This window comes from Caloenas nicobarica, chromosome 16 (genome assembly GCF_036013445.1).
Source record: "Caloenas nicobarica isolate bCalNic1 chromosome 16, bCalNic1.hap1, whole genome shotgun sequence".
Classification (NCBI taxonomy): Eukaryota; Metazoa; Chordata; class Aves; order Columbiformes; family Columbidae; genus Caloenas; species Caloenas nicobarica.
Genome location: NC_088260.1, coordinates 8439911 through 8465428, shown reverse-complemented (window position 1 = coordinate 8465428; position 25518 = coordinate 8439911). Strand labels below are relative to the sequence as shown.

At 37.9% G+C, this 25518-nt stretch overlaps 1 protein-coding gene across 1 annotated transcript in view; it reads left to right on the top strand.

Annotated features, from left to right (window-relative positions):
- Positions 1 to 23668, top strand: part of MAPK1 (mitogen-activated protein kinase 1) — a 37072-nt gene extending 13404 nt beyond the window's left edge. Inside the window, exons 2-9 of the mRNA XM_065646242.1 lie at positions 4500 to 4682; positions 6368 to 6557; positions 12404 to 12520; positions 14293 to 14407; positions 14955 to 15086; positions 17227 to 17336; positions 18063 to 18190; positions 19515 to 23668. Of these exons, the coding sequence (XP_065502314.1) occupies positions 4500 to 4682; positions 6368 to 6557; positions 12404 to 12520; positions 14293 to 14407; positions 14955 to 15086; positions 17227 to 17336; positions 18063 to 18179 (964 nt within the window). The 3' untranslated portion in view covers positions 18180 to 18190; positions 19515 to 23668. The remainder of the gene's footprint in view (positions 1 to 4499; positions 4683 to 6367; positions 6558 to 12403; positions 12521 to 14292; positions 14408 to 14954; positions 15087 to 17226; positions 17337 to 18062; positions 18191 to 19514) is intronic.
- The last annotated feature ends 1850 nt before the right edge of the window (positions 23669 to 25518 follow it).

Sequence of the window (25518 nt, the reverse complement as noted above, 5' to 3'; positions counted from 1 at the left end):
AGCCCTCTGTGGGGTGTAACTCTTGCCAGGAGCTGGCTCCCTTCCTCCCGCAGCTGCAGCGTGCTCTCACTTGTTCCAGTTCTGCTCCAAAGTGAAACATGTGAAGAATCGAAATGGATGGAAGAACATGCAGCAGCCATTGTGCGTAGAAGGAGCTGAGCTTTGGCACTTGTCCCGATCTGTCTGGTGAAAAGCTTTCCTGCCTCGAGGAGGAATGAATGGGAGAGGGGCTACATGTCAGAGGTTCCTCTGAGCAATCAGTGTGCAATTTTCTGCAGGCTCCTCAGAAACTGCCTTGCACGTTCTGGTCATTGCATTTGGAAGCAGCCCCACCTGGGGCTTTTTTTTTTTTTTTTCGGAAGGAAGATGGTACTGGAGCAATAGAAGAATAAAACACTGGCTTTAGAAGTTCCACGGTGCAGCTTCTTGGTTATGAATGCTCATTTGTTTATTTTGTACAGCTGTGAAAGATGTTTTACATGTCAAATCTTCCTTATATATTTACAAAAAACTTAATATTAGGAGTTATAAACTGTACTGCTAGGGCTTGTATTGATTTTCATGCGGTGTCTTAAAAGCATCTAAATAATGGTGCTGTTGCAGGTGGTTTCAGGATGGTAACCACAGCTTGAAATAGGAATAATGTTGTGTATACTAGAGTTGGGCACTTGCAAAATCTGTATTTAAATTTATCACATTACAGATAAATAGCACTCACAGCTGAATGGTTGCATCAGCTTGTGAAGTTGCACATCATTGGGGTGGAAATAAATCCTTCTTTCTGAATATTTAAAGTGTCAATAACTAGATTAATCGTAATGTGAATAATACACAGACTGTTAAAGGAAAGTTCCGTGTGCAATGATCAGCACGTGGTTAATGATTGGAAACTAAAATCTATAAATTAGTACTCTAAAAGTTGTTAGTATGTGAACTGTTATTCTCACTTTACAGATTTTTATCTTCTCTAGGAAAAAAGCCTAGATAATAGAAGGTTCTTGCCTTTAGAAGGAGTCCCAGTTAACTGCTTCAGTGAAACTATCAACAGTTGTTGTGAGATTTAGTAGAAGCTGAAAGTCCAGACAATGAGGTTAGACTGTGCACACTGGGACAGCACTTCCAGAATGCAAATAATCTAAATTTAGGATGTGCAGGGTGGTGGATGGGATGTATATGTGGAGCTATTCCTTTTTGGTCTGTAGGGGGAGCATGGGTGATTATTAGTTGTAAAATTAGATCTCTAATTCTAGCTAAGGCTAAGCAAGATGAATCCTGCGTTAAGTGATAAGCTGTTATATTAACTGCAGTGCGTTAATGCGTCGAGGGTTTTGATTTGCACTTTTAATAGTTTTATTTGTGAACACTACACATGACACTGTGTGTGAGCAGCATATTTCTGCAGCAGAGTTCTGGAGAGTGGTGGGTAAATCCGGTGTTGATGGTAGATGCTGGTTGGATGGAGACAGGAAAAGCTTTGGGAAGTGGTTTGGTCTGACCTGATTTTGTTAGTTTATGGTGTTTCCTAGGTAGTGAACCAGATATTACTATCTGGTTTCATAGGCCAAATAAGTGTCTGATTGTAGCATATGTGCATGAGAAAACACGACTCTTCAGTTCTGCTGAAGTTCCGTGTAATTTGTAGCTTTTACAGTTTTCTGTAGCATGCGTCAAATTGAAAAAGCACATTCTTTCTAAAGGGTCACAGTTTACTCAAAGCCATATTTGCTTTGAGGGCTGTGACTGAGAATGTGAAATGGTTTCAACTTTAATACAGATTCTCTGTGTACCTGTATTATGCATGATATTTAAAATATGCATAAGCAAGTGTACTAACTACTTATATGATTAGCTTCTTCATAGGAATTGAGATAATCTTTCATATGTTTAATCAAGTTACAGAAAGGCTCATATTTCAGAAAGTGTGACAACAGAAAGAAATCCAGTGTTCCTTGTAATGTTTCAAGTAGGTGGTATTTTGGTGTTGCTCTCCTTAGCTGAGGCTTTGCAGTGGTAACAGCAATGCATGCTTAGCTCCACTGGTGTGGTGAGATCTTCTGATACCAACAGAAAAATGACTGTATGCAGAATGTACACTGCAGAGGAAACTGATTGCATCTTTACTGCAAAGAGTCAGCTTTTTCCCCACACCAAATCATGTGTTTTGTAGTCAAACCATCTGAAAGCAACCCATTCTTTTTTAAATAACTGCATAAACCTTTTGCTAAGAAAATGCTTCAAGAAGCGTATGTGAAACAGCTACAAGAGAGCAAATCTTGGTATATTTATTTGATGGATTCAAGTTCATTGAATCTGTACAAGGAAAGATGCGTATTTTTCATCAATAACCAACCTTTGCTTGAGAAGCAATAACTTAAAGATTTACCAAATATTGTAAGAGATTAGGAGCTTTTATTTAAGCAGCATCAATTAGTAAATGTTGGCATTTTGCCTTTTTCTGCTCTGCATAGCTGCTCTTGTCCAGTACTTTGAAAGGAAGTAAGATTCTGCATTGTGAGAGAAAAAAATATGCTGAAATCAATACAAAGGAGGAGGTAGGAGGTTTGTTTATAAGGATAAAATGGTCCATAGGACTCTTTATTTTGTTTCCCAAATACAGGTGGTTCATGCATCAGAATTATTTCTAATTCTGCTTTCTGCTTGTGACTTACCTTACTGGTATATTGTAAACACCACAGGTGATTAACTAAGAAAATTACTGAAGATGAAGTGCTCTTGAAGGCTGTGCCAAGTTCCACTTATGGCACTTTGTTATTATCTATTTTGGGACTTAAGAACCGCTAATGTGTTATCTATACATACGTAATAGCAACAGTTGTAACGAACACTTGCTCTTAGCATGTGGAATTTCAAAGCACCCTGTGAAGCATTTGAGTTCATTGTTCTAGAGGCAAATAAATTGTGCTGTCTGTCTGTGGTTATAGACCGGGGTTACAGATGCAGACAGGTCAGAGTGATTCTGCAGAAAAATCATGCAAAAAAGATGTCACTACATATGCATGGGCTGTATGGAGATCTTACTGGTGGCACAAATTCTCTGTCATTTTTAATAATGAAAGTGAGAAATGTTGAGCACTTGCATACAGTGGTAACAGTGCTGTCTCAAAAACACCTCGCTGCACCGTAAATCTGCTTAGTGGTAGAAGAACCTCAACGTGGCCAGGTATTTCAATTCCTTTTAGGTCTCCTTTTCTTATTGGATTTTCGTATTTCTTTCTGATTTAGCCAATCACCAGATACCTGGATATCTCAGCAGAGTGAGGCCAATTAAGAAGGTTTCAAAGAATGTTCTGGGACTCGATTATAGAAAATTGGTGGAATGTAAAGCCTGTTTGGCCAGTATGTTTATATTTTTATATGAAATAGTTGACACTGACAGAAATGTTTAAATGTAAGCTTATTTGTTAATTTCCAAACAATACCATAGTGAGTAAAAATAAATTTGAAAGGAACAAGAATCATATACACACATTTAAATTCTATTTTTTTATTACCATATACTTTCAGCATAAAGAGAAGTTATTATAATGAGATGCTTTGTCATTCATATAAGCAAGACCATAGAAAACATCCTAAAATTTGGAAGGATTCATAACATTTTTACTAAATAATGACCTGAGTCCAAATTTTAGAAAATTATGTATGTGTTACTGAGCCTTTTTACATGGCTTAGGCTGTGATATTCTTCATAAATGCGTAGGCATTTCGAACAGAAATACTGCTTTATTGGTGTAGCCAGGAATGCTGTTCTGAGCTGCTGAGCTCACAGTACTGGAAATGCAGCAGCCAGCGTGTTTGTTAATGTGGGTCGCCCTCTCGGATTGCCTGGTCATACTGCTGCTTGCTTTTGCTTCATGTGTGTAGTCTGATACAGCCTTTCTCTGTCGCTGTTATCTTTGGAATTGTACTCGGAAAGGTGTTTTCACAAATTCGCCATCCCTTTTGTTCTTCAATGGCTGTTCTTTGTGGAGATGCCAACAGTGTAGCTCAATGGAGTGGTAAAAGGTTGTGGCAACTGGAATTACTTGCGGGAGTTAGACACAGAATGTGGGATTCTGCTGCTTGAAAGATGATTTCTGAAGGCTTTTCTGCACCCCAAAGTGAGTGGGTTAACTCAAGATGAACTCCTCCTCTCAAACAACTTATTGATTATAGCACATAGAAAAAGACTTAAACTTGTTTGTTCCACAGGCTGATAAAGAAGATGAATTCTTTTTCTTTATTCAGGTACCTGAGAATCAGCAGACTCTAAGTCAGTTGGGAAAGATAATGACTTGTAGATACACAATTATGCTGGTGATACAACAGTCTTGTCTGTTCATCAGATTAAAAGATATGTGCCACTGTCACCTCTCTTCATTTGATAAAAATAAATGTAAAACAAATGCACTACCCCCATATTCAGTTGCATTCACGTTCTAGCTTTCTGAATTGAATTAATTTAATATTCCTTATAACTAATGTTATTGATTCTCTTCTAGTTCTGCCTATGATAACGTCAACAAAGTTCGAGTTGCTATAAAGAAAATCAGTCCTTTTGAGCATCAGACGTACTGCCAGAGAACTCTGAGAGAGATTAAGATCCTACTGCGCTTCAGACATGAGAATATTATTGGAATAAATGACATTATCCGAGCTCCAACTATTGAACAAATGAAAGATGTGTATCCTTTCAAAATTCTAAAGTTATTCTGCAATGTTAGTGATGGTTACCGCCTTCTGTGTTTTGATTATTTCTCCCTTTTCATCTTCTTCCTTACTAGATTTTAATAAAATTTGGCTTCTATTATTGAAAACTGAAAAGGAAGTTCATGGTGTTTGATGGCTTTATAGATAGATTTGATATATAGGTGAACACTAGTTTTGTTTGTTCTTTTTCAGGAAAAAAAAAAAGTTAATTTCTGTGTTCCAAGCCAAAGAACTCGACATTGTAGAGATGATTTAGTTTAGCCACTTAATCCTAAAAATATATTTGTTCTTGATAGAGCTATTGTTAGAACTATCTGACTGCTCTGAGGATAAAATAAAATGGCCAGACTCTGCTACAATTGTCTAAAATTTTCTTAAAGAATAGAATAGATACATCTTGGTGGGGGGGGGAAGTGAAACACAAGCCCTGGTTGTGCAGAGCTGCCTGCATGTGTGAAAAGTCCCAACTGCACATGGGCAGGTAAACATGCTTGATTAATATATGCAAATCTGGCCTTTTTGTTATACTAATGGATCTTTCATGAGAAACCTGACTTTGTGTAGGTGACTTCATGTGGATGTCTCGTGTATGAAGTCTTAGCTGAGAGACTTGAGATACAAAGCCTAGTTTAGAGTCAACCAGCTTAATTTCCCCGAGTCAGTGTTCATTGATTCCTATGGGTTTCGTGGGTCTATGCCCAACAAAAGGCATAAGGCAGACAGAAATGGAATTGAATCTGGGTCAAATGTTTTCACTTTGTAAATTATCAATATATTATTTGAGTTCAATTGGTCTTATGTGGGATTCTGAGCCTGCATTTCTGCGGCCATTTTGACTAATGTAAGCAGATGCTGCCCATAGAAAGATGCCCTGGTTATGTGATCCAGTCTGAATGCCCAGAGGAGAGGATGGGAATGCCCAACTAGAATGGCAATAGTAGGGTGTTTTCACAAAATCCTATTTTGCTGAAAAGTGATCATGGAACTACATCCCAAGGGTTTTGCAGCCAAATTGAATTAAGGGAGAAGGTGGTTTTACTTATTCCTGCCAAAGCAGAAAAAAACCTCCACCTTTTCTTTATATTCATTCCAATCTTAGGGAAAAAAAAATCTGACTGAAAATATTATGTTTAATTTTGGTAAGCAAAGGACTGTTGTGTTCAATGTAGCATAATAAATACATAGTAAAGGAGAACGACATCCCAATTTTTGAAGTGGAACAGTGGCATAGAAGCCTGACCAGAAATGATCAGATCTTCTACCTTCATGCTTTTATGCAACTGAAAGCAAGTATCTCAGAAGCTTATTACTCATTAAACTAAAAAGCAGTCTTTTATTTCCTGGCAAGCGGAATAGGAATCTGGTCATATTAAGATTCCAATAAAAATCAGGCTCTAATGTAAAGAAATAGAGGTTTATGATGATTAATTGGAGAGGAGCATGTGCTGATGCCTCTTAATTCTATAAAGGGCTGCATCATGTAACAGGATTGATTCGAATCAGAACTTGTAAAGGAAGAAACAGCTACATAGATTCATAATTGTTGTGAAACAGACAAATAAGATACAAAAATCATTACAGAAGTTTCATCTGGTACTGTATGTTGATATCTAAGATGACACCACATTTGTTTTGCTGCCTTACATCTGATGCCTGACAGATACATTGTGCAAGATCTTATGGAGACAGATCTTTACAAGCTCTTAAAGACTCAACACCTCAGCAACGACCACATTTGTTATTTCCTTTACCAGATTCTGAGAGGGTTAAAATATATCCATTCAGCCAATGTGCTTCATCGTGACCTCAAACCTTCGAATTTGCTGCTTAACACCACTTGTGATCTCAAGGTCAGTTGAAATTTCTTAGAAATTTTGCTTCCAGGGTCTTCATAAGCTGCCTGCTATACGCATGGGTGTTACTGGAAATAAATGTGATTTTTATCCTGGAAAGATTGCCAAAACAATATTGGTTTTGATAAAATAATTATTAAGATTTGAGTGACTAAGAACTCACTGTTATGCTATTTTAATGAGTGCATCACTGTTTCCATCTGGAGGCTGACTTTGAAACGGCCTCTTTGAAAGCTGGGTGAAGTACTTTGTCTGAAGCAGAGTTATGTTTACCTAGAAAGGAAACTCAAAACTATATATTTCAGGTCTTGGTTTCTCTGTGTTTAAAACGTTAATTGTTCAGTGTTGGAAAAGGACTTCATATTAGTGGGTAACTAAAATGGCATGTGAAATTCAGTGCTGATTAAATGCACAGCAATTAGAAAAGAGAGAGAGCGTTCCTAATTTACATTTCCAGCGCTGGGCTCTGTACTAGCTGATACTACACAAGGATGATCTTAGAGCTGTTACGCATCTTGGAAAATGTCAGCTCAGTGCTTAGTAGCATTCAGTAAAGCAAACCGCTTGTGAAGAATCAGAACGGAAATAGAGAATAAAACAGAAAACATGCCATTCTACAGCTTGCTGTTTTGGAGTTTTCAGTTCTGTGTGATCATAATTATCACACTTCTCCCTATGATGTCCTTTTAAAATGAGGAGACCAGGGCTTCAAAGTACTTCCCTCTGTATCAGGAAGAACTGTTTAGCCTGGGTCTCTGTTGGAAAATACTGCTTGAGGGAAAGAAAGAACACAATAGAACTTGATAAAATTGTTAGTGGCATAAGGAGGGTGAATAGAGAACAGTTGTTCAGTGTCTTTATCTGCCAAAAGGCCGAGGTGGGGAAGAAGAAAATGCTCAGAGTGAAAGGACATAGTAGTTAACTTGCAGCATTCTTAAACTTTGGAATTTGGTACCATAGAGCACTGTAGATATTACAGATAATGTGACTTAAAACACCGACCAAGTTAGTAGAAGAAAAAGCTGTTGAAAGCTGCCACTGGTTTTACAGTCCCATGGTGGCCAATCCGTGGAGGATGAGACTGGCAGAGCAGCACTGTTACGTTCCCTTTGACACGTTACGTTATGTATTTGCTGTTGGCCACTGATGGAGCGAGGTTACGGACGTTACTTTGATCTGATGTGGTACAACTGTGTGTGTTGCACACTGTGTTGCACTTCATTACAGTTGTTTTTTTTATAGTAGCTCTAGCGTTCTCATTAAAAAAAAAAATACACTCTTCAAAATGTAAACCAATTGCTGGCCGTGCAAGTTTGTCACAATTCCAAGAAAAGTCCTTGCTGCTCATACGCTGGTCCATTCTAAAAAGTGGCTACATGGTCAGTTTGCTTTACATTCCCACTGCTACTTGTAAGCGTTTCCTAATGCATGGTACTGTTGGACTGGTCACGTCTGACTCCTGCTATGGGATTTCAGCAGCGGTTATTACATCAAATCCCTTCAAGGCATTAACCCCTTCATGAAAGAAATGGAGTAAAATCTACGATGACTGTGCAACAGAAGCAGAACAGAACAGTTTGAGTGTAGCTCTGTGTTATGTGCATTTAAAGGCAATTATACAATAAACGGCAATGTTTTAACACAAGTAACATAGTCATGAAAAAGATGGTAAGTTCGCTGTATGGCAAAATAGTACTTATATGACCTTAGTGAGTATTGTTCCTGTTTCTTTGTAAGGTTATAAAAAGGGCACGTGGCTCCAATATGTGCTGCCTAGTGCAGAATGCGGTAGTCTATATGACAGAGCATATGCTTTTTCATAACCTAAAGGGAACTCTGGTTTTGTATTAATACCGCATCTAAAGTTTAAACAACAGAATTGGAGAGAAAACTAGTACATGTTAGGGCTTGACGAATGCTGAACTTGTACTAACTTGTTTCTTCTAGGGCCGTTCTGCAAGTCTGTTTGTCAGCTATGTATGTGTGCATGCTTACTAATTTGGTTATTGTACATAAACCACAGCATACGGTGAAAATGAACAACTTAAAATTACACTTTTGGAAGAAAGTATGTTCATCTTCAGTGGTAATGCTGTTGGCTTCTTTCTTTAATGGCGTTATGAGAGAGAGCTGTTCATCTTTTCTGGAGCTGAGTCCTACAGGTTATAACAAGAGCTTGCTCTTTCTTCTCCCTTAAACATGATCTTGACTCCTGGATCACAGACTCTATTTCCAGGAAGGAAACATAGGAGTCTCTATTGACACAGTTTGTCTGTGAACCCTGTAGCTTGTCCGAAGCAGCTGAAAGGCTCAGGGCAGAAGTGCAGAACCTAAAGCTGTTTGTTTCCTTAGGCTGTGCTACAGACTTAAATGACACCTTAAATGTGATTTACCACATGGTGAATGAAAACTTGTGAAAGTACATAATTTTGACTTAACTACTGTCTCTTGTTATATATTTTCAGTGAAAGATTAGATTTGAGAATACATGAAAACTACTACCTTGAGATCTCTGTCCTGTGAGAGTCCTGGGTAATAAAAATACTGGTCTTCTCTTTTGCAGTCTGGCATCTTTCCCGTGAATGAGATTAATGTACATACCACGGGCTGGAATATACTCTAAAATAGTATCTAACATTTTTAGAAATATTTTCACATGCTTTCATACAACAATTGGGGCTGTTTTGCAGTTTTGTAAATGGAATAAGTTACATAAACTATCATGACTGTGTAATTTTCCTAGGCTAGTGGCATTAATATTTCAGAAAATGAGGTCAAAGTTATTTTAAACAGATTCTCAACTAGTATATTGCAGTGTCTTCAGTGTACCAGTTTACTCTAGCTGGGAGAATCTATTTCTTTGACTTGGTTAAAACATGAATACACTGTATCAATATTATTTATAAGTTGTGATTTTCTATCTGCATAGTGAATACTTCCAAGTATTAAACATCCAAGAATTGTTAGATATTAATACCTCAATAGGCTTGAAAGGAAGGTGATGAGAGAGGGATTTTTTTGTTGAAAAACTGCAAGTTGTTTGTTTCAGGATTTTACCAATTTCTTTAGAGATGCAGCTGTTTCAACTAGCATCTTAGCATTAACAACTAAACTTAATGGAAGTCTCTCCTTTTATACACATATATACATGCACATGCACAAACTACTTAATGATACAACTTCAAATATTTCAGTGTATTAGTTGCACTGTTGGGTGTCAATTAATTTGCTTAGTAAATGGTAGTATGTATGTGATCCTCATAAATGTTCCCACCTGCTTGGTAGCTTCATCCAATTTTAAGTTATATCTGCTTAAAAAAAGAAAAGCTTACCTGATGCTGGAAGCTAAATATATAAATAAGATGCTGGCATTTTATGTATTTACTTATTTAGTGGGGAAGTAATTCCTTCTCTCTTAGTAGCATCTGTTCTGTCTCTCCAAGGCATGAAGCACTGACTGATGTACCTGGGTCTTTCATTATGCACTTTTTTATTCTCTGTTATGACTTAGTCAAAATGCCAAGAAAATGTTGCCTGCCATTATGTTGCTTTCACAGATTCTTTCTTCTTTTGTTTTAGTTCTGATTGAGAAGCCTACCTTCTTCTCGTGCTTTGACTTTTATCAATTATGTTTTGAACAGGCATAGTGGACTTGGATTATCTTTTTTTCCCCTAAACAGGGTGGCTGTTTCGGTTAATGTGCTCCGTTGCCACAGGACAAGCAGTGTCTGCCCTCAGCAGGGTCCGGTCAGTCTCTGTGCTTTGTCCCTCGCACCCAGGACCTGAGGCAGAACTGTGACCTCTCCAGCTCCTCCTTTGTCCTGCCCGTGCTCCTGGGCAGCTGCTGCAGGCGCTGCCAACAGCCAGAAGCCTCTTTCTTGCAGCTTCAGCCTTGATGTCTTTCTCACTAATGGTGTTTCTTCTTTTCTGCTTAACCTGTTTCTGCTCCAGTCAGCAGGGGCTTTTTGTCATTTTAATGAGCTCTCTTGGTCATTAATCTTCCTTTCCATTCCATGTGCATTTTTCTACTTGAATTGACAGATTCATAGGCACCTTCTTTAATTTGATTCTTTCTCCTCACTGTGGACCAGAGAGTGAGTGTCTATATTTTTTTCTTAGTAATAACAAATCGTAGCACTTTGCTTATGTGTAATAGTATAATTCTGCACAAGTCTCCTTGCCTATAGTCTTATCTAGCTTTTTGCTGAGGTGAGGAGGAAGAGGTTGCAACAGTTTTGTCTGCCTTCATAATTATTTTCTGAAGTGCATAAAGCTTTCCTCTACAGTTTCTTCGCCTCTGTCTTCACAAGAGACTCTTCTGATTATTTGCACTGATTCTCTTTATGTAAGCTGCTAATTGCACACAAGGCAGCTGTTCTGTTTCTGTAGCCAGGGAAAACCTTGACATACTAAAAAGGGTTCTTTTTGGTTTTGTTTTCTAAGGATTTAGGTTGTGGGGTTTTGTTGTTGTTTGTGTTTTGGTTTTGTTGTGTTGTGTTTAGTGTTTTGGTTTTTTTGTTAATACGTAGCTAAAATCAGAGGAGTTATCTCATGCAGCTTGGCTTATGAATTTCATAATTGCCTTTTCTTCAGTCCCTCTGTTTAACAGTCAGCTGCTGAATCTTGTCTTTCAGATGCAGCTTTTAGTGGGCTGAATCACTTCTGAACTGATCTATCAGTTGTTTCACAGGCTTGTCCTTCTAGGAAAATAAAGGAGTAAGTTGGCAAGGTACCATGAGGTTTCCGCATCTTTGGCAGGATGATCCATTACAGTTTTGATTGACTACAATATATTATTACTTCACATTTTTAATATAATCAGTGTACACAACTATCAAAGAGTAAACTATTATAAGATGTATGCATCAGCGGAACCTCCTGTTTGCTACTCCTACATTTGATGCCTTGTTTTTCTGAGAGTACATATCCTTTCATGCAAATACACTTTGAGTGGAAGTTGATCATTATCATAAATTGGTATTTGCTTAGTGGTAGCAAAAGCATATAAATGTGTCTCCTGCCATGTACCTTCTGGAAGGTAAGAAAGGAACAGCTGCTGTTCTCTAGAACACTCTCTTTCTTCACATTTTCAGTTTTCTTAGTTTTTCTCTGGAGAGAGGACACTAAATAGCTCTGAAAGCCCTGGAGCCTCCTTACCAGAGTAAGGAACTCACTAGTCTAGATCAGAGTTTATTTTTCTTTCCATGATTAGATAAAACTATTTTCCTGATACAAGGCTGAAAAATATTTTCTTGCATGGCACTTGGGGGGGTGGTGGTGGTGGTGGTTGTTTTGGTTGGTTTTTTTGTTTTTGTTTTTTGAACTCATGCTTTATTCAGCACCTATAATCTCTCCACTCTACCATTATCTCATGATTGGATGGGATCTCATGCAGAGATGCTTTTATGATGGTAGCTTTTGTAAAAAAGGGTATTGAACTTCGCTACAAATGTGGTGGTCAGTAATTTTGTTTTCTGGAAATCTTAATCTCTTTTCGTTTTCTGGTAAATTCCCAATAACAGGTTGGAGCAATATATTTTGCCACTTATCTGGCAGAGAAGGTGTTAAGTGCAACATCAGTTGTGCACCAGGAACATATTTTTTTCCAAAATAGCTTATTTTTCCTGGCCCCTGCATGGTCTAATCCGATATTCTTTGTATTTATATCCAAAACATGTTTCTTAAGGTTTGCGCAATAATTTGTTTCTGTAAATACAGGTTACCATCCCTGCATTTGTAGGTGTTACATCATGGGTTGAGGAGCAGTGAATTAGTAATGTTGTAGTATTGGAAGCTGTATGTCTAATATCTAACATGCTTTTTTAAAATTTCTTTAAAACCAGATTTGTGACTTTGGACTGGCTCGTGTTGCAGATCCAGATCATGATCACACAGGATTCTTGACAGAATACGTGGCCACGCGTTGGTACAGGGCTCCTGAAATCATGCTGAATTCTAAGGTAAGAACCACAGCGCTGCTGTGGTGCTTCTGTTGCTGGTTATTCACCTGTGAGTACCAGGTTTGCTTCCACCCTGTGTTTTTAGGTTCACACATGCATAGTCTTGAGAAAATGCAGCAAAGGATTTGCAGTGTAGCTACTGGCTTGCAATAACTTTGTGATTCCAGATACAATTATTGGCTACTACAACTGAGTAATCATGTGTGTGAGTTCCCGTGTGTCAAGTTCTTTGCCAATCACAAGACTTCTTTACATCAAATGCTCCTCCACAGAACAGGACAGGAGTACTGGCAATGAGAGCATTTTACTACCATCTTCATCAAGGCTCGCAAATGTTGCCTTAATATTATCTTGACATCTTGATTTAGGTTTAGAATGTATAATGAGGATGAATCTAATTCTGAAGGCATGTGATCATTATGTGCCAATCTTAATTGCATTCCCATAGTGTTAATGAAATAATCCCTTTGTGTTTTGGTTTTGTTTGGTTTGGGTTTTTTTATACTTGGAATTGTTCTTACGTTCTTCTGTGGCTGTTTTAAGGTCCCTGCATGGTGTGAGCAATGGATATATTTCATAACCTTTGCATTAGTTTCTACAGCCTTACACTTGCTTGCTAAATACCTATGTGACATCTGTGTCTGTTTTTAAATTCCTCAAAGACTGTTGTTTCTGTAGGATTATGGCTTCACTGGCGGTTGTGTTTTATTTGTTGTGGCAATAGTGTGTCAAATGTGCTTCTAGAAAATAGTCGTCTGATCAGTCGAGGTTGGTTTTTTTCCTGCTTCTTGTATTTTAAACTCATGTTGAGGCCATAAACACAGGGCAACTTGACCTTACTTCTGGATAGCCATGTACATTTATCAGCAGCTTTTACAAGAAAATATTTTGTGTGTTTCCTAAGAGGTGGCCAACTTAGAATTTCCTGGCCTGTAGCCCGATTCTTTTTAGAATTACAGTGCCTTGAAAACAAATGGTCAAGTGATGAGGTCCTGAGAAGCCGGCGCTGAGGTGCCCTAGATTGAGCAGTTACTGTAATAGCAGTTGTTGGGACCTCCCTGCTGGCAGGAGGGGCAGCGCTGGGCAGCGGGCGGGGGGAGAACAGGGGCTTCTGAGCCGAACCGGCCCCTGCCTTACCCAGGCACTGCTAACGCTTTTCTTGTGGCTAACACAGGTTTTCCATACACATGAAAATATGGCCATTGCTTCCATTCTTCATATATCACATGTACTATTGTTGGCCTTCTCACATCATCTTTACTACTTACTTACTGTTGTGTTTTACATACCAGCTAAAAAACAAGCTGGTTTGCCCTTTCACCCCTTGGATGCTGAAGGCTGCTTACTGGTGTTGTATTTAGATCCTGTGAGGAAGAAGGATGGCACTTTTCACATGTGTTTAGCATACTGTTAGGAGCTACAGAACTAAGAAGAATAGCTTGTTTCCAAAATATGTTAGTGTAAATTTGCTGTAAAATTAGGGAGTCTCAAAAATTTGCAGTTGGTAATACGTTTAGCTAAACTTAGAGAATCCTCTCAGAAAAGCCTCACTTGCATACTTCAGCTCTTGCTAGCCCTTCAAAGTAGTGGTTTTGATACACAGTTCTTAATTATTTCATTCTGTACAGAAAAATCGAACAGCATGAACAAGCATGACTCATCTTAAAAAAGAAGATTTAGTTGCGTGAACTTTCAAAATCTACTAAAGTAACATGTTGCTGCAATTATGCAAAAATTTCTTTGACAAAAACGTGGTTTTGCTTTACTTGCAGGGTTACACCAAGTCTATTGACATCTGGTCAGTAGGCTGTATTCTGGCAGAGATGCTCTCCAACAGACCCATCTTTCCAGGAAAACACTACCTTGACCAACTTAACCACATCCTTGGTAAGCTTTGTAGAAAAGTGGCATTTCCATGTCCATCTGGCTCTTTCCATCTTTTCTACCAGCTAGACTGGTCTTGGGCACTTGCATCTTTCTCTTGGTCAACGAATAATGTAGGGATCTGCAGGAGTAACATCTGTTCCCTGCCAGTATTTCTGCAGTGATTTCTACAACAAATTGTTGATTTGGGGGCCAACTAGAGGATATTTACCAATTTATTTAAAAAAAAAAAAAAAAAAGAAGCTCAAATATACTATCAGGTCCGGGTCAATTTTTTAAAAATTTCTGTAGATAGGCCACTTAATTTTATCTTTTAAACAGATTACTGATGGTTAGAAAACTCAAATGCACTTGTTTGTTTACAAGAAAAAAAAAAACAAATTTAAATCTTTTTAGTAAAGGTTTCTAAAAAAATTCTAAGATATTCTATACTCTTGGAGCATTTAGTCTGAAATCTTCCCAGTGGTTTTAATGTAGAGTTTTAGCAAATGTGATATAACTGTTTTAATGTGCTTTTCATAGAATGCAGTACTGTTTGTATTTTTTTTAGGTATACTTGGATCCCCTTCCCAAGAAGATTTGAATTGTATAATAAATTTAAAGGCCAGAAACTACTTGCTTTCTCTACCACACAAAAATAAGGTACCATGGAACAGGCTGTTTCCAAACGCTGACCCCAAAGGTATTTTATACTTTATCACATTGTATCACATCTTCAGAAAGGGAAATGAGCCCCAAAAGTAATGGCAGGATGGGATTTTTAAAAGCACCATAAGAATTGATCTATATTGGAAATAGAACATGCAGGTCTGTTAAAACAGCAGTATAAATCTAATATAAAATCAGAAACCAGCGTGAAACCCTCATACTAGCTTATCTTTTTAAAGCAATTTTTAGTAACTCTTAAGATTACGTGTTGTGGTGTTTGATCTTTAATTTACATGTAAAACTTAAATCCTAACTCTTGTTACTGTCTTTGAAAGCACGATCCACTACTCAGGTACTGGACACAGGCATCGGATTTTGACACGGGCATCAAACAAATCTTGAACTGTTTCTAAAATGGGATATGAGAAAGCTGCTTATTGCCAAACTCAGTATAGTCTCTGCAGACTGTGCAGATCAAACAGGATAATTTCAATCCAAGTGTGGGGCCTTAGGCAGTATGACAGGTTAACATTTCATGGGTTAAAAAATTCAGTTATGATAAGTGGAGCAAAAGTTATAAAAACAAGGAATATAATAATTGTTACCTTTCTTAACAAGGCTTTAGTAAAGGGTAAATATGACTTTGTTTTGCCTTTAAATTCTGCTTCATGCAGTTCAGGGGTGGGCGTGTTCACAGCCCAGTGCTCTTTTACCTGCTCTGATACAACCATAAGTCACTTATTTTTTTAAACTGATATGATAATTTACTCTTAGTGAAAATGATCAGGTACTGAACTGCCATGTAAAAGCTGATTTCTGCAGATGGAACTGTGTAGAGCTGATTATCCTTATCATTGGGAGAAACAGCAGTGATGTATTCTGCTTTTATAATAGTGCTTATCAATGTGAGAATTTTTACCATGGGCTTCTGATGGCTGCAGCTGTAGCTGCGCTGCTGTGCTGAGCTGCTAGGGGAACATGCAGTTTGCACGGCTTCTGCTACGCCTTCTCATCTCAAGTAGCTCTGACAGTGATTTTTCAAAAAGCTGTTTGTCAGTCATTTCAGTAAAAGCATTGTCCGGGACATGCTTTAGCATGGAGTGAGCATGTGAGTTTCCAGTGTTGAGAAAACCACATCAAAATTTTTGATGTTAAATGTTGTGCAAGTTTGCAGCTTTTCAAGCTGCCATTGAATGCAGTGGTAAGGTCTGTCTCTTCTGCAGTGCTGGGTACGCATCTCATCCTGATGCAAAGCTACAGCTACTTTGCTGCAGTAAGAAGCCTCTATTTAAGTTCTATGTCATAAATGTGGTGAGGAAAAGAAATGGAATGGAATTTAGGATATGCTGCACGTATCTTTGGGCTTCTTGCTATAATCATTCTGTGTTTTTTTCCTGGAAAAGTAAAATGTGTTACAATCAAAGTAGTTGAACAATTGCAGTAACTCTGACATGTAACATTTGTACAGAATTTCATCAGACCTCCCTCTCTGTCTTACTAGATCTTCAAGTTCTCTATGGATACTTTATGACTTGTATTCAACATTTTGCCTGAGTCTCATGAATATGAATATATTTGTATCTTAGCTGGAGAGTATCTTCTGGGCAGCTAGTTTTGCTGGAACAGTTCACTGTGATGATCTGGAACTCCTAATGACTTCTGGATGACATTTTTGTCAGTAAACAGCCAAATTTTCTTTTCAGAATAAGAACATATTTGTGATTACTTACTCATCTCAGAAAAGCTCTATCTTGGTTTGGATTTTTGGCACAAAAATACAAAGCATCTATTTGAGTGAAGAAAAATCCCGATCTCTTCCATTTCTGCTGTAGTTAAAACCAGATTCTACTGCGGGGTTTTATGCGTTTCTTCATTTGACATCCATTCTGACACTAGAAGAGCCTTTGCAAGGGTTTTACCTCCGTTACAGCAGATGGTGCCAGAGGCAGCTGTAGCCAAGGAGCTGATGAGATGGGTGGGCGAGGAGACTGCCCAAGTTACAGGGAGGAATCAGCTGCTTCTGTTGCTGCCACTACACCTGGGGAATTCCAGCTGGAAATTGAAATCAGTGCAAAACTTAGGGCAGAGTGTATTTTCTGTGTAATATTGGTGTTTACAATGTTTTTGTGCTTTAGGGTGTGTATTAAACTCTTGCTCACTTTTTTTCCTCTCAGCACTTGATTTGTTGGATAAAATGTTGACCTTTAATCCTCACAAGCGGATTGAAGTGGAGCAAGCTTTAGCCCATCCATATCTGGAGCAGTATTATGATCCAAGTGATGAGGTAAAAGACATTGTTAAAATGTCAATATTGATTAAATGATGTAATGTGTTATTTTCTTCATTAGTTTAAGGACAGTGTTTCTACTGCTCTAATGGAGCGCAGAATGAATTGCATCAATTTACCAAAATTTTTTATTTCTTGGTCTATTACAACATTTTGGAGACACAACGCAATAAATAGATGCTAAGGTGTACTCTGCTGAAAATGGAACTTCTCGGCTCACTATGGTCTTGTTTCATAATGTCTGAGATAAACGTGGAGAATAACTGAGTTTGCCATCAGATTATGCATTTACAGCCCCTCAATCTGAACTTGCTGCAGTTTAGTATAAAATTCCGAGATGTCAGGTTACTTTTGGTGCAGAAGTAGGGGCGAAGGAAATTAGCTAGTTTTTCTTAAGGGATGGGTATGCTTATTCTGAGAAATTCAAATGTTTCAGATAATTTTTCGTCAGGTAGATATGAAGTTATGAGCCTTTAACAAATATTTTAACTTGTGGTTTAGATTTGAGTAGCTACTTACTATGGTTTGACTTAAAAGCTGGTAAGCTAATATATAAAGCGCACAAAGGACAAATAAAATGAGTTCTTCCTTGACGACTGCACAGGATTAGATATTTTTGTGAAGTGCATTTTCAGATTTTTTTTTCCCCATACAAGAACTACGTGAAATTCCACAGAACAGTAGTATTAAAACAAAGTAATAATGTTTCTTTATATTATTCAGCCTGTAGCTGAAGCACCCTTCAAGTTTGATATGGAGTTGGATGACTTGCCTAAGGAAAAGCTGAAAGAACTGATTTTTGAGGAAACTGCTAGATTCCAGCCAGGATATCGATCTTAAATTGTGCATAGGTAAAGTCACAGCAATACGAAACCAGGGGGGCAGGGGGGAGGAATTTGGAACTTTGTTACCACTAGTGAAATGTAGAACTTGCCTTGTTTCTGTTGATATGCTCACGGGTGCTAAAGGAGAGTTTATGCTTAGTCGTTTGACCTCAGTTCTGTCTGTTGCTGAAGAAACTTTTGAAAATGCAGTTTTTACTTAAATAGAGTAACTTCTGTGGCCACTGGCTTGAATATTCAAATGTATAGAAGTTCACAAATTAAGTCATTCTGATCTTTATAAATACTGTATTTTGTTTATTTAAGCTTACTAGCTAACATTTGAAACCATTTTAATAATTAAAAGGCACACCTAAGGTTCACACACCTGGCCCTTATTGTTAGCTGGGCATTGCCAGCAGAATTAGACCCGGGACACAACTACACACGTGGTGCTTATTTCCCATCTGTGTTTTCCAAAGCTAATTCTGTACAAGAGGCAGTAGCTGTACATGTACACATTCTGGAAGAAAATTACCTAAATTTTTAGGAGTAAGATGAATCCTGTTACTAATAGGCTGTAGTATGAAGGGAGAGCAAATAGCTGACATTGGTAAGTTGTAGTTCATGATCTCTCCTGCTTGCCTCTTTGCCCAGAGCATACTTACCTGGGTTGGATTAGGGATTAAGGGATAAAGGGATTGGGCATAAAGACATCAGTGAGCCGGTGCTAACGGAAATTTCTGGTTTGCTAAAACTGTTACCTTTCAATGTTACTATGAAGAGTTGATGTGGCTTACGTGATGCTGAGATTTAACTATTGTACTCAGCTTGATAATGATATGCTGATAAATTTTCCTAGTCATTTGTGGTTAGAATTATTAGCTATTCCACATCACAACAGGTTAAACATACATAGCTGACATCCCAGTGAAGGCCAGTCCGCGGGAGGTGGCCTAAAACGGACGGTAACGGTCTCTTCCTGTGCGTTTCTGCTCCCCCTACACACACCCCAGTACTTTTTCAACTGTCTCAGTGTGCTTATTTCTTGAGATTCAAAACTTCCTCCTTGGCTGTAGTTTTTGGAAGTGAGAAGCAATGTGAAAATAACAGATTATTCAGATAAACAAATAATGTACTGTATTAATTAGTTCTGATGAATCTTCTTAATCTTTTGAAGATTTAAATTTTCAATTTAAAATGTAATGTACTAATATTCAGAGTCTCTCGCGCTTTTTTTAAACGTATATTGGCTCACAGTATAAATAAAACATAGAAATAGGAAAGTATGCTTGTTTTAAAAGGGAATGTTAAAACCACCTTCACTGAAATATGTCTCTGCTCTTTTTTGTAGGACAAGGACTTAAAGGACTGGGCATGCTCAAACGTTGCTGTTCCTCTTCCCAGTTCTTTATTGTTGGTCATGTCTTGTGGCCTCTCTCAGCTTATCCACTAACTCCTTTGAGCCATTCAGGAGGGCAGTTCCTGGTAGTTTTGGCTTTTCATGCTTTCAATGAATCTTTTAAGGCTGAAGAATTGTAATTGACACTCCTATGCGTAATGCCCATTGTTGATCTGTTGCAGTACTGTACTGTAAGTGCACCTACTGCTGGCCGTATTTTAACTGCTTGCTTTCTGGTTTGAAAGATGCAGTGGTTCCTTTCACTCCTGGATCAATATCCAAGAAGATAATTCATTAACCTGTAAGAAGTTTACACCATGAACTATGTTTTTCTGACTTTACTGAAGTCGCTGGCATTTTTTTTAGAAAAGCTACTATTCAGGGCACTTTAAGTCAGTGACATCCCAGATTTTTTTTTTTTTTTTTTTGCACTTCCTTTTTAAATAGAAATGGGTAGCATCCAGCAGAGTTTATACATTATTCTATGGATTACAGCATAAGTCGTGTTCACGTTAATCTTGCTTATGCACTTGTTTGGGTGTCCTGTGCTGTACATACAGGTATTCTATACAGTGTAAGAGCCACATAGGAACCCAACTTAATTGAATTCATCTAAGAAACATTTTTTTCCATGTATTGACAAAATTTGTACCTTTTTCCCCCTGCCTTTTCTAAAAGAGATCATTTAAAGTTTAACCATGTTGGAGGCATGGTACTTCCAAAGTTCATACCATGTAGTGGTGTTTATAAGACTTGTGCAAAGAGAATGAGTGGCAGCTCGCCAACTTACGGTTACTCACCGTGTGGTGGAAGATTAACAAAGAACATAATGGCACGATGACCTAATGGTGAATGCTTTTCTCTGTGGAAGGCATCCATGTGCGGTGGCAAGCGAGAAACCAAAATATGATGTTAATAAACTCAATCTACATACTACATACCAATGAAATGCTTCAGATGAGGACGATAGTTTTTACCTTTTGAATCTAATCACTGACATTCAGAATTCTTGCAGAGAGGAACACTGCATCTTTAAATGAGAAAGTTTGATTTTACTTTTGCTCCTACAGCATGTCAGCATCTCAAGTTCATTTCTTGCAACCTACACTATGGTGATTTGTAATCCAGCCTCCATGAGCTCGTGACATGAAGTACTGTTCTGTTGTCAAGTACTATCAAACTTTTCTGATAATGCTGAGTTAGGACAACCAAACAAAGCTAGCACTAAATAATGTTTAAAATTGTATACCTTTTAATGATCTTTTCAAGTATTTGTTACTGAAATTGTATAATGTGGAGTTTACTAGGTGTTATGTTCCAGTGCAGTGCCTCCTTTTCTTTCCCCACTGCTCTCTGTGGTGAGAAATTTGCCTTGTTTAAAATAATTACTGTGCCCTCGCATGACTGTTAAAGCTTTCTGTGCAAAGATGATTGTCTAAGTGCCACATGCCTATGATTGAGAAAAAAAATAATCTATTGTTACCTCTGAGTTGTGTTCAACTGAAATGCTATTCAACAAATAACTTAGGAAAAATAGCTCTATTTTTAGCTTTTCATATCTCTGCTGTCTTTTTCTCATTTTATTTTGGCAGCAGTGAAGAATGGATTGTATAAAGACTGCTTGCTAATATGAACAAAATGCACTTGTAATTCCTGGAAATAAATTTAAATCTTATATCTTCACATTAACATTAAGAATTAGTTTTTGGTTTCCTCTTGGGTAATGTGTTTGAATGGAAATCAGGTTCAATTGCTACTGTAGTATATAAGGACGCTTGCTGGTTAATAACTTCAGGCTCCTCATACCACTTAGTCTGCTCTTCAACGAAATCTAGAAAGCCATTAACTTAGACTTCAATAGATAAGGGTGCTTACAAGATTCCATTTCAAAATTTTCTTTTTCCTATATTTTTAAGTGTTAGTCTGCCAAAACTAATTTTTATTAAGCAAGGGTTCATCATTAAAGGGCATTTTCTATTAGGAAGTTCCTGTGGTACATAAATCTCTGTTGCGGGGAACATATTAGGAGCATTGTCAGGACACTGCGCAAGTGACCATTGAATTGCGGTATGGAACCTATGCTAAAAACATTTCTATGGAAATATGCACTTGACTGTTGATACTAGTGTAGAAATTTCTCGACATTTCTACACATCTTTACCAAAATGCTTTTCTCACTGAGTTTTGAAAAGTTGAAATATTTCTAGAATCTCTGCTACTTGTATGATCATCATTACTACAGGAATAATTTTTGGCATGGTTGGAAAGATGACTGTTACTGAAATTAGTTTGTAACACCTCCGTTTTAATTTATTAAGAGAGAACTTTTGTCAGCTTACTTCATCTTTCTCTTGCCAATTCTTTTTTTTTTTAATACTTGCTTTAATTTTGGATTTTTGGGGAGGTGTAGACTTACCCTTGCATTGTGTCTCTCAGAATGAGAAGCCGAGGGTTTGCTTTACCTAACATCTGGTGCTTTGGGGCTTTCTTCCTTAGCTATTCTTGCTGAATCCAATTGGCATCCATCAGTATCAGTAACCACATTCACCAATCCTTTACCAAATTCACTTAACATTGTTGGGTTGAATTTGTTGATGTGTCAAACGCAGAAGCATGATTATTTTTTTGGTCAGATTTTGAAAATAGTTTAAAAGAAGGTGCCTATAACAACACTGTGTTAGATCAGTTATCTCATAATTTTACATTGATTTTTTTCTTTATGTAGTCTTTATATTTTAGAGTGGAGAACAGCAACTCCTAATCGAAGTTAACACGCATATTTCATGGTAAAGGTGTTTTGAGAATAAGGAATGTAAACAGTTCACTGTCAAAAACATTCCAACCTTACAGCTGAAGAAAAATATGCAAACATAAATTTCTCACGGATGCTCTGGCAAACAAGCATCTTACTCTGCTGTCCTGACTGTCACCAGACTCTTCCTCATCAATATCGCACGTTCTATCCAGGCTGAAGTGTCCGACGCATGCTGGGCTGAGCGCTGCGCTGCACTGGGAGCTGTCGGGCTGCAGCACTGGCAGAGCTCAGCAGTGGCCAAACGAGACCTGAGGAGTTGAGCGTGGTTTTCCTCACAGAAGGAGAAAAAGAAAAACCTGTTGTTGCTGCCCACTGTAATATGCTACGATATATTTATACCATGTCGAAGTTGTTTGCTGAGCAACTGTACTATAGATTTAAACTTTATTAATATATATTTGCTTATGTTAGTGTAGTTTATATAGTCCTTGGTTATTGATAAATTTATTGTGTTGTTACAGCACAGTGATATGGTATAAATATAGGTCTATGCATACACACCACGTACTCATGAATTTGGTCCCTTGCATAGTACTTTTATATTTGTACAGCTATGTCTTCAAGCAATCCCAGATTTTAGGGGAAATATTTTTGTAAATGCAGTGGTTTAAACAAAAAAAGTCCAAACAATCCTTTTACTAAGTTTTAAATACATTTGTGGTTCAAAATAGTTTAGTTAACAATTGAAATCAAGACACTAAATTAGTGAAAAGTGCACATTAGTAAAGTGAAGCTTACAATGGTTTTTGTAGCGTGCGCTGTGATCAAACTAAGTGAAACATTGGAGGAAATGTAAAACTTGGACTACCTTTGTAAATCTAGAACAAATTTCTAAAGGTTGCAGCTGGTTTACTTACTATTGTTGCCTTTTCTTGTGTTGTATCAGTGTAGAGCACTCTTAAAATACTCAAACTGCTTTGTCTTTGCTTTGTACTGTTGGTGCCTTCTTAGTCATGTACCCCAAGGTCCTGCATAGCTACTTTAGTTAATGGTAAGTTTAAAATAAAAAAGCAAAGGAAGATTTTATAAAAAAAATTCATTTTCTGTATGTTCTTATTCATTGTAACAATTAAACGTTTATATTGTGACAGATTTGTGATTTGGTTAATCTGTATAGATCAATTGTAAGTAGCAAAGGTTTATATTTCGTCTTATTCTTTTGATGTTGTAAACGTATGTGATTTTCTTTTTTGAATCAGGTAACTTAATGTTCTGTTTTGTTTTTTGGCATCTGAATCTTGTAAAAACAAATGCGAAGAAAATCATTAAATTGTGTCCCTGTATTACCAAATCGACATAGTACTGTGCATATATAGAATGACTGGAATTTTGCTTTACAATGAACTGCTGTTCTGTAAACCATAACTACACGATGTGTATTACATTAGCTTATCTAAAAAATTACTGTTGCTTGAACACTACAGTGGTGAGAATACTCGTTTGCTTGTTACACTGTATGGTTACACCAGCTTGAAATTAAATTAGGGAAACCTTCCAAAAAAACACAGGTGAAGTTTCTTCATATGCAAGCAGAAATGTTTTGTCTTTGGTGCAACGAAGTTATGAAATCATCAGTATTTTGAACTGTTGAGCACAGAGTAACGCAAATAGATCCCAGCGTATCTGATGATTCACAGGCTTTTTTGACACTCTTTATACTGATATTCATATAGCTATCGCCTCGTTCCCATGAAATCTTGAAAATAATTACTTGAGCAATCCTTAGAGAGCAAATGTTTTCATTTTACTACAAAAAGGTTTTCTTCTCGGGCCAAGGGTTTTAAATGTGTGATTTCTGGGAACAATGCGAGCAAGCTTACATCACTGTAATGGGCTTTTAATGGTTTTTTTGTTGGTTTTTTTTGTTGGTTTTTTTTTGTTGGTTTTTTTTTTTTAGCCTAAAATCAGACTGTGCCAAAGAACTGAACTCTTAAAAGATGTAGTTGGATAATGGCAGCTAGAAACTTCTCTAATCAATATGAAAACATAGAAAATGTGACCTGAAACTGAAGAGAGTTTAGCTATAACTGACAGTTCTGTAACAATTCTGAGAATTAGCTTGTCAAAATTCATCTCTCTATCCCCTCTTTGGCTTTCACAGCGGAGTAAGTAAGGTTTTCTTCCAGAATATTACAGAATTTCATTTTTGCCATAAATAGGTTTATGCGTGTTCTTAGTACTTAGCTGACTGTAGCTGCCTCTCGCTTTCTTTGTTCCCTCTAGCAGAGCGCTGTATTTGCGGTGGCATGTGCTTCCACAAGTTACTTCAAGGTGTGACTCCGCTCCAGCTTGTCTCAGTGGGGGTTTTGACAAGCTGCTGATTGACTTCACAGAATGTCAGGGATTGGAAGGGACCTCAAAAGCTCATCCAGTCCAATCCCCCCGCCGGAGCAGGAACACCCAGATGAGGTTACACAGGAAGGTGTCCAGGCGGGTTGGAATGTCTGCAGAGAACGAGACTCCACAGCCCCCCTGGGCAGCCTGTTCAGTGTTCCGTCACCCTCACTGAGAAGAAGTTTCTTCTCAAATTTAAGCAGAACCTCGTGTTCCAGTTTGAACCCATTACCCCTTGTCTTAACATTGATTGTCACTGAGAAGAGCCTGGCTCCATCCTCGTGACACTCACTCTTTATATATTTATAAACATTAATGATTCCACCCCTCAGTCTCCTCCAAACTAAAGAGCCCCAGCTCCCTCAGCCTTTCCTCACAAGGGAGCTGCTCTGCTCCCTTCAGCATCTTTGTTGCCCTACGCTGGACTCTCTCCAGCAGTTCCCTGTCCTTCTGGAACTGAGGGGCCCAGAACTGGACACAATATTCCAGATGTGGCCTCACTTAACACTCTGGTAACCCTTGCCTAAGTACTGTTAGTGTGAAATACTAATATTTCCCATATTTCACCACAATTGGACACTGATCCTCTCTATCTGTGAACTTCAAGTATAACGGGCATTCTTAAACTGTTGGAGCCAAAGACTAGGGATGGGTGCTTGGGGCTGGGTGTGGGCTTGTGGCCAGCGTGGGCTGGCCTGGTTCAGCAGGAGCCCCCAGGGTGCTCTGGAAGCTGAGCCAGGTGAAGTGGTTGCACTCAGATACTCATGAAGGCTTGTGAGGAGCTACTGAGTACATGTTTATTTGAAG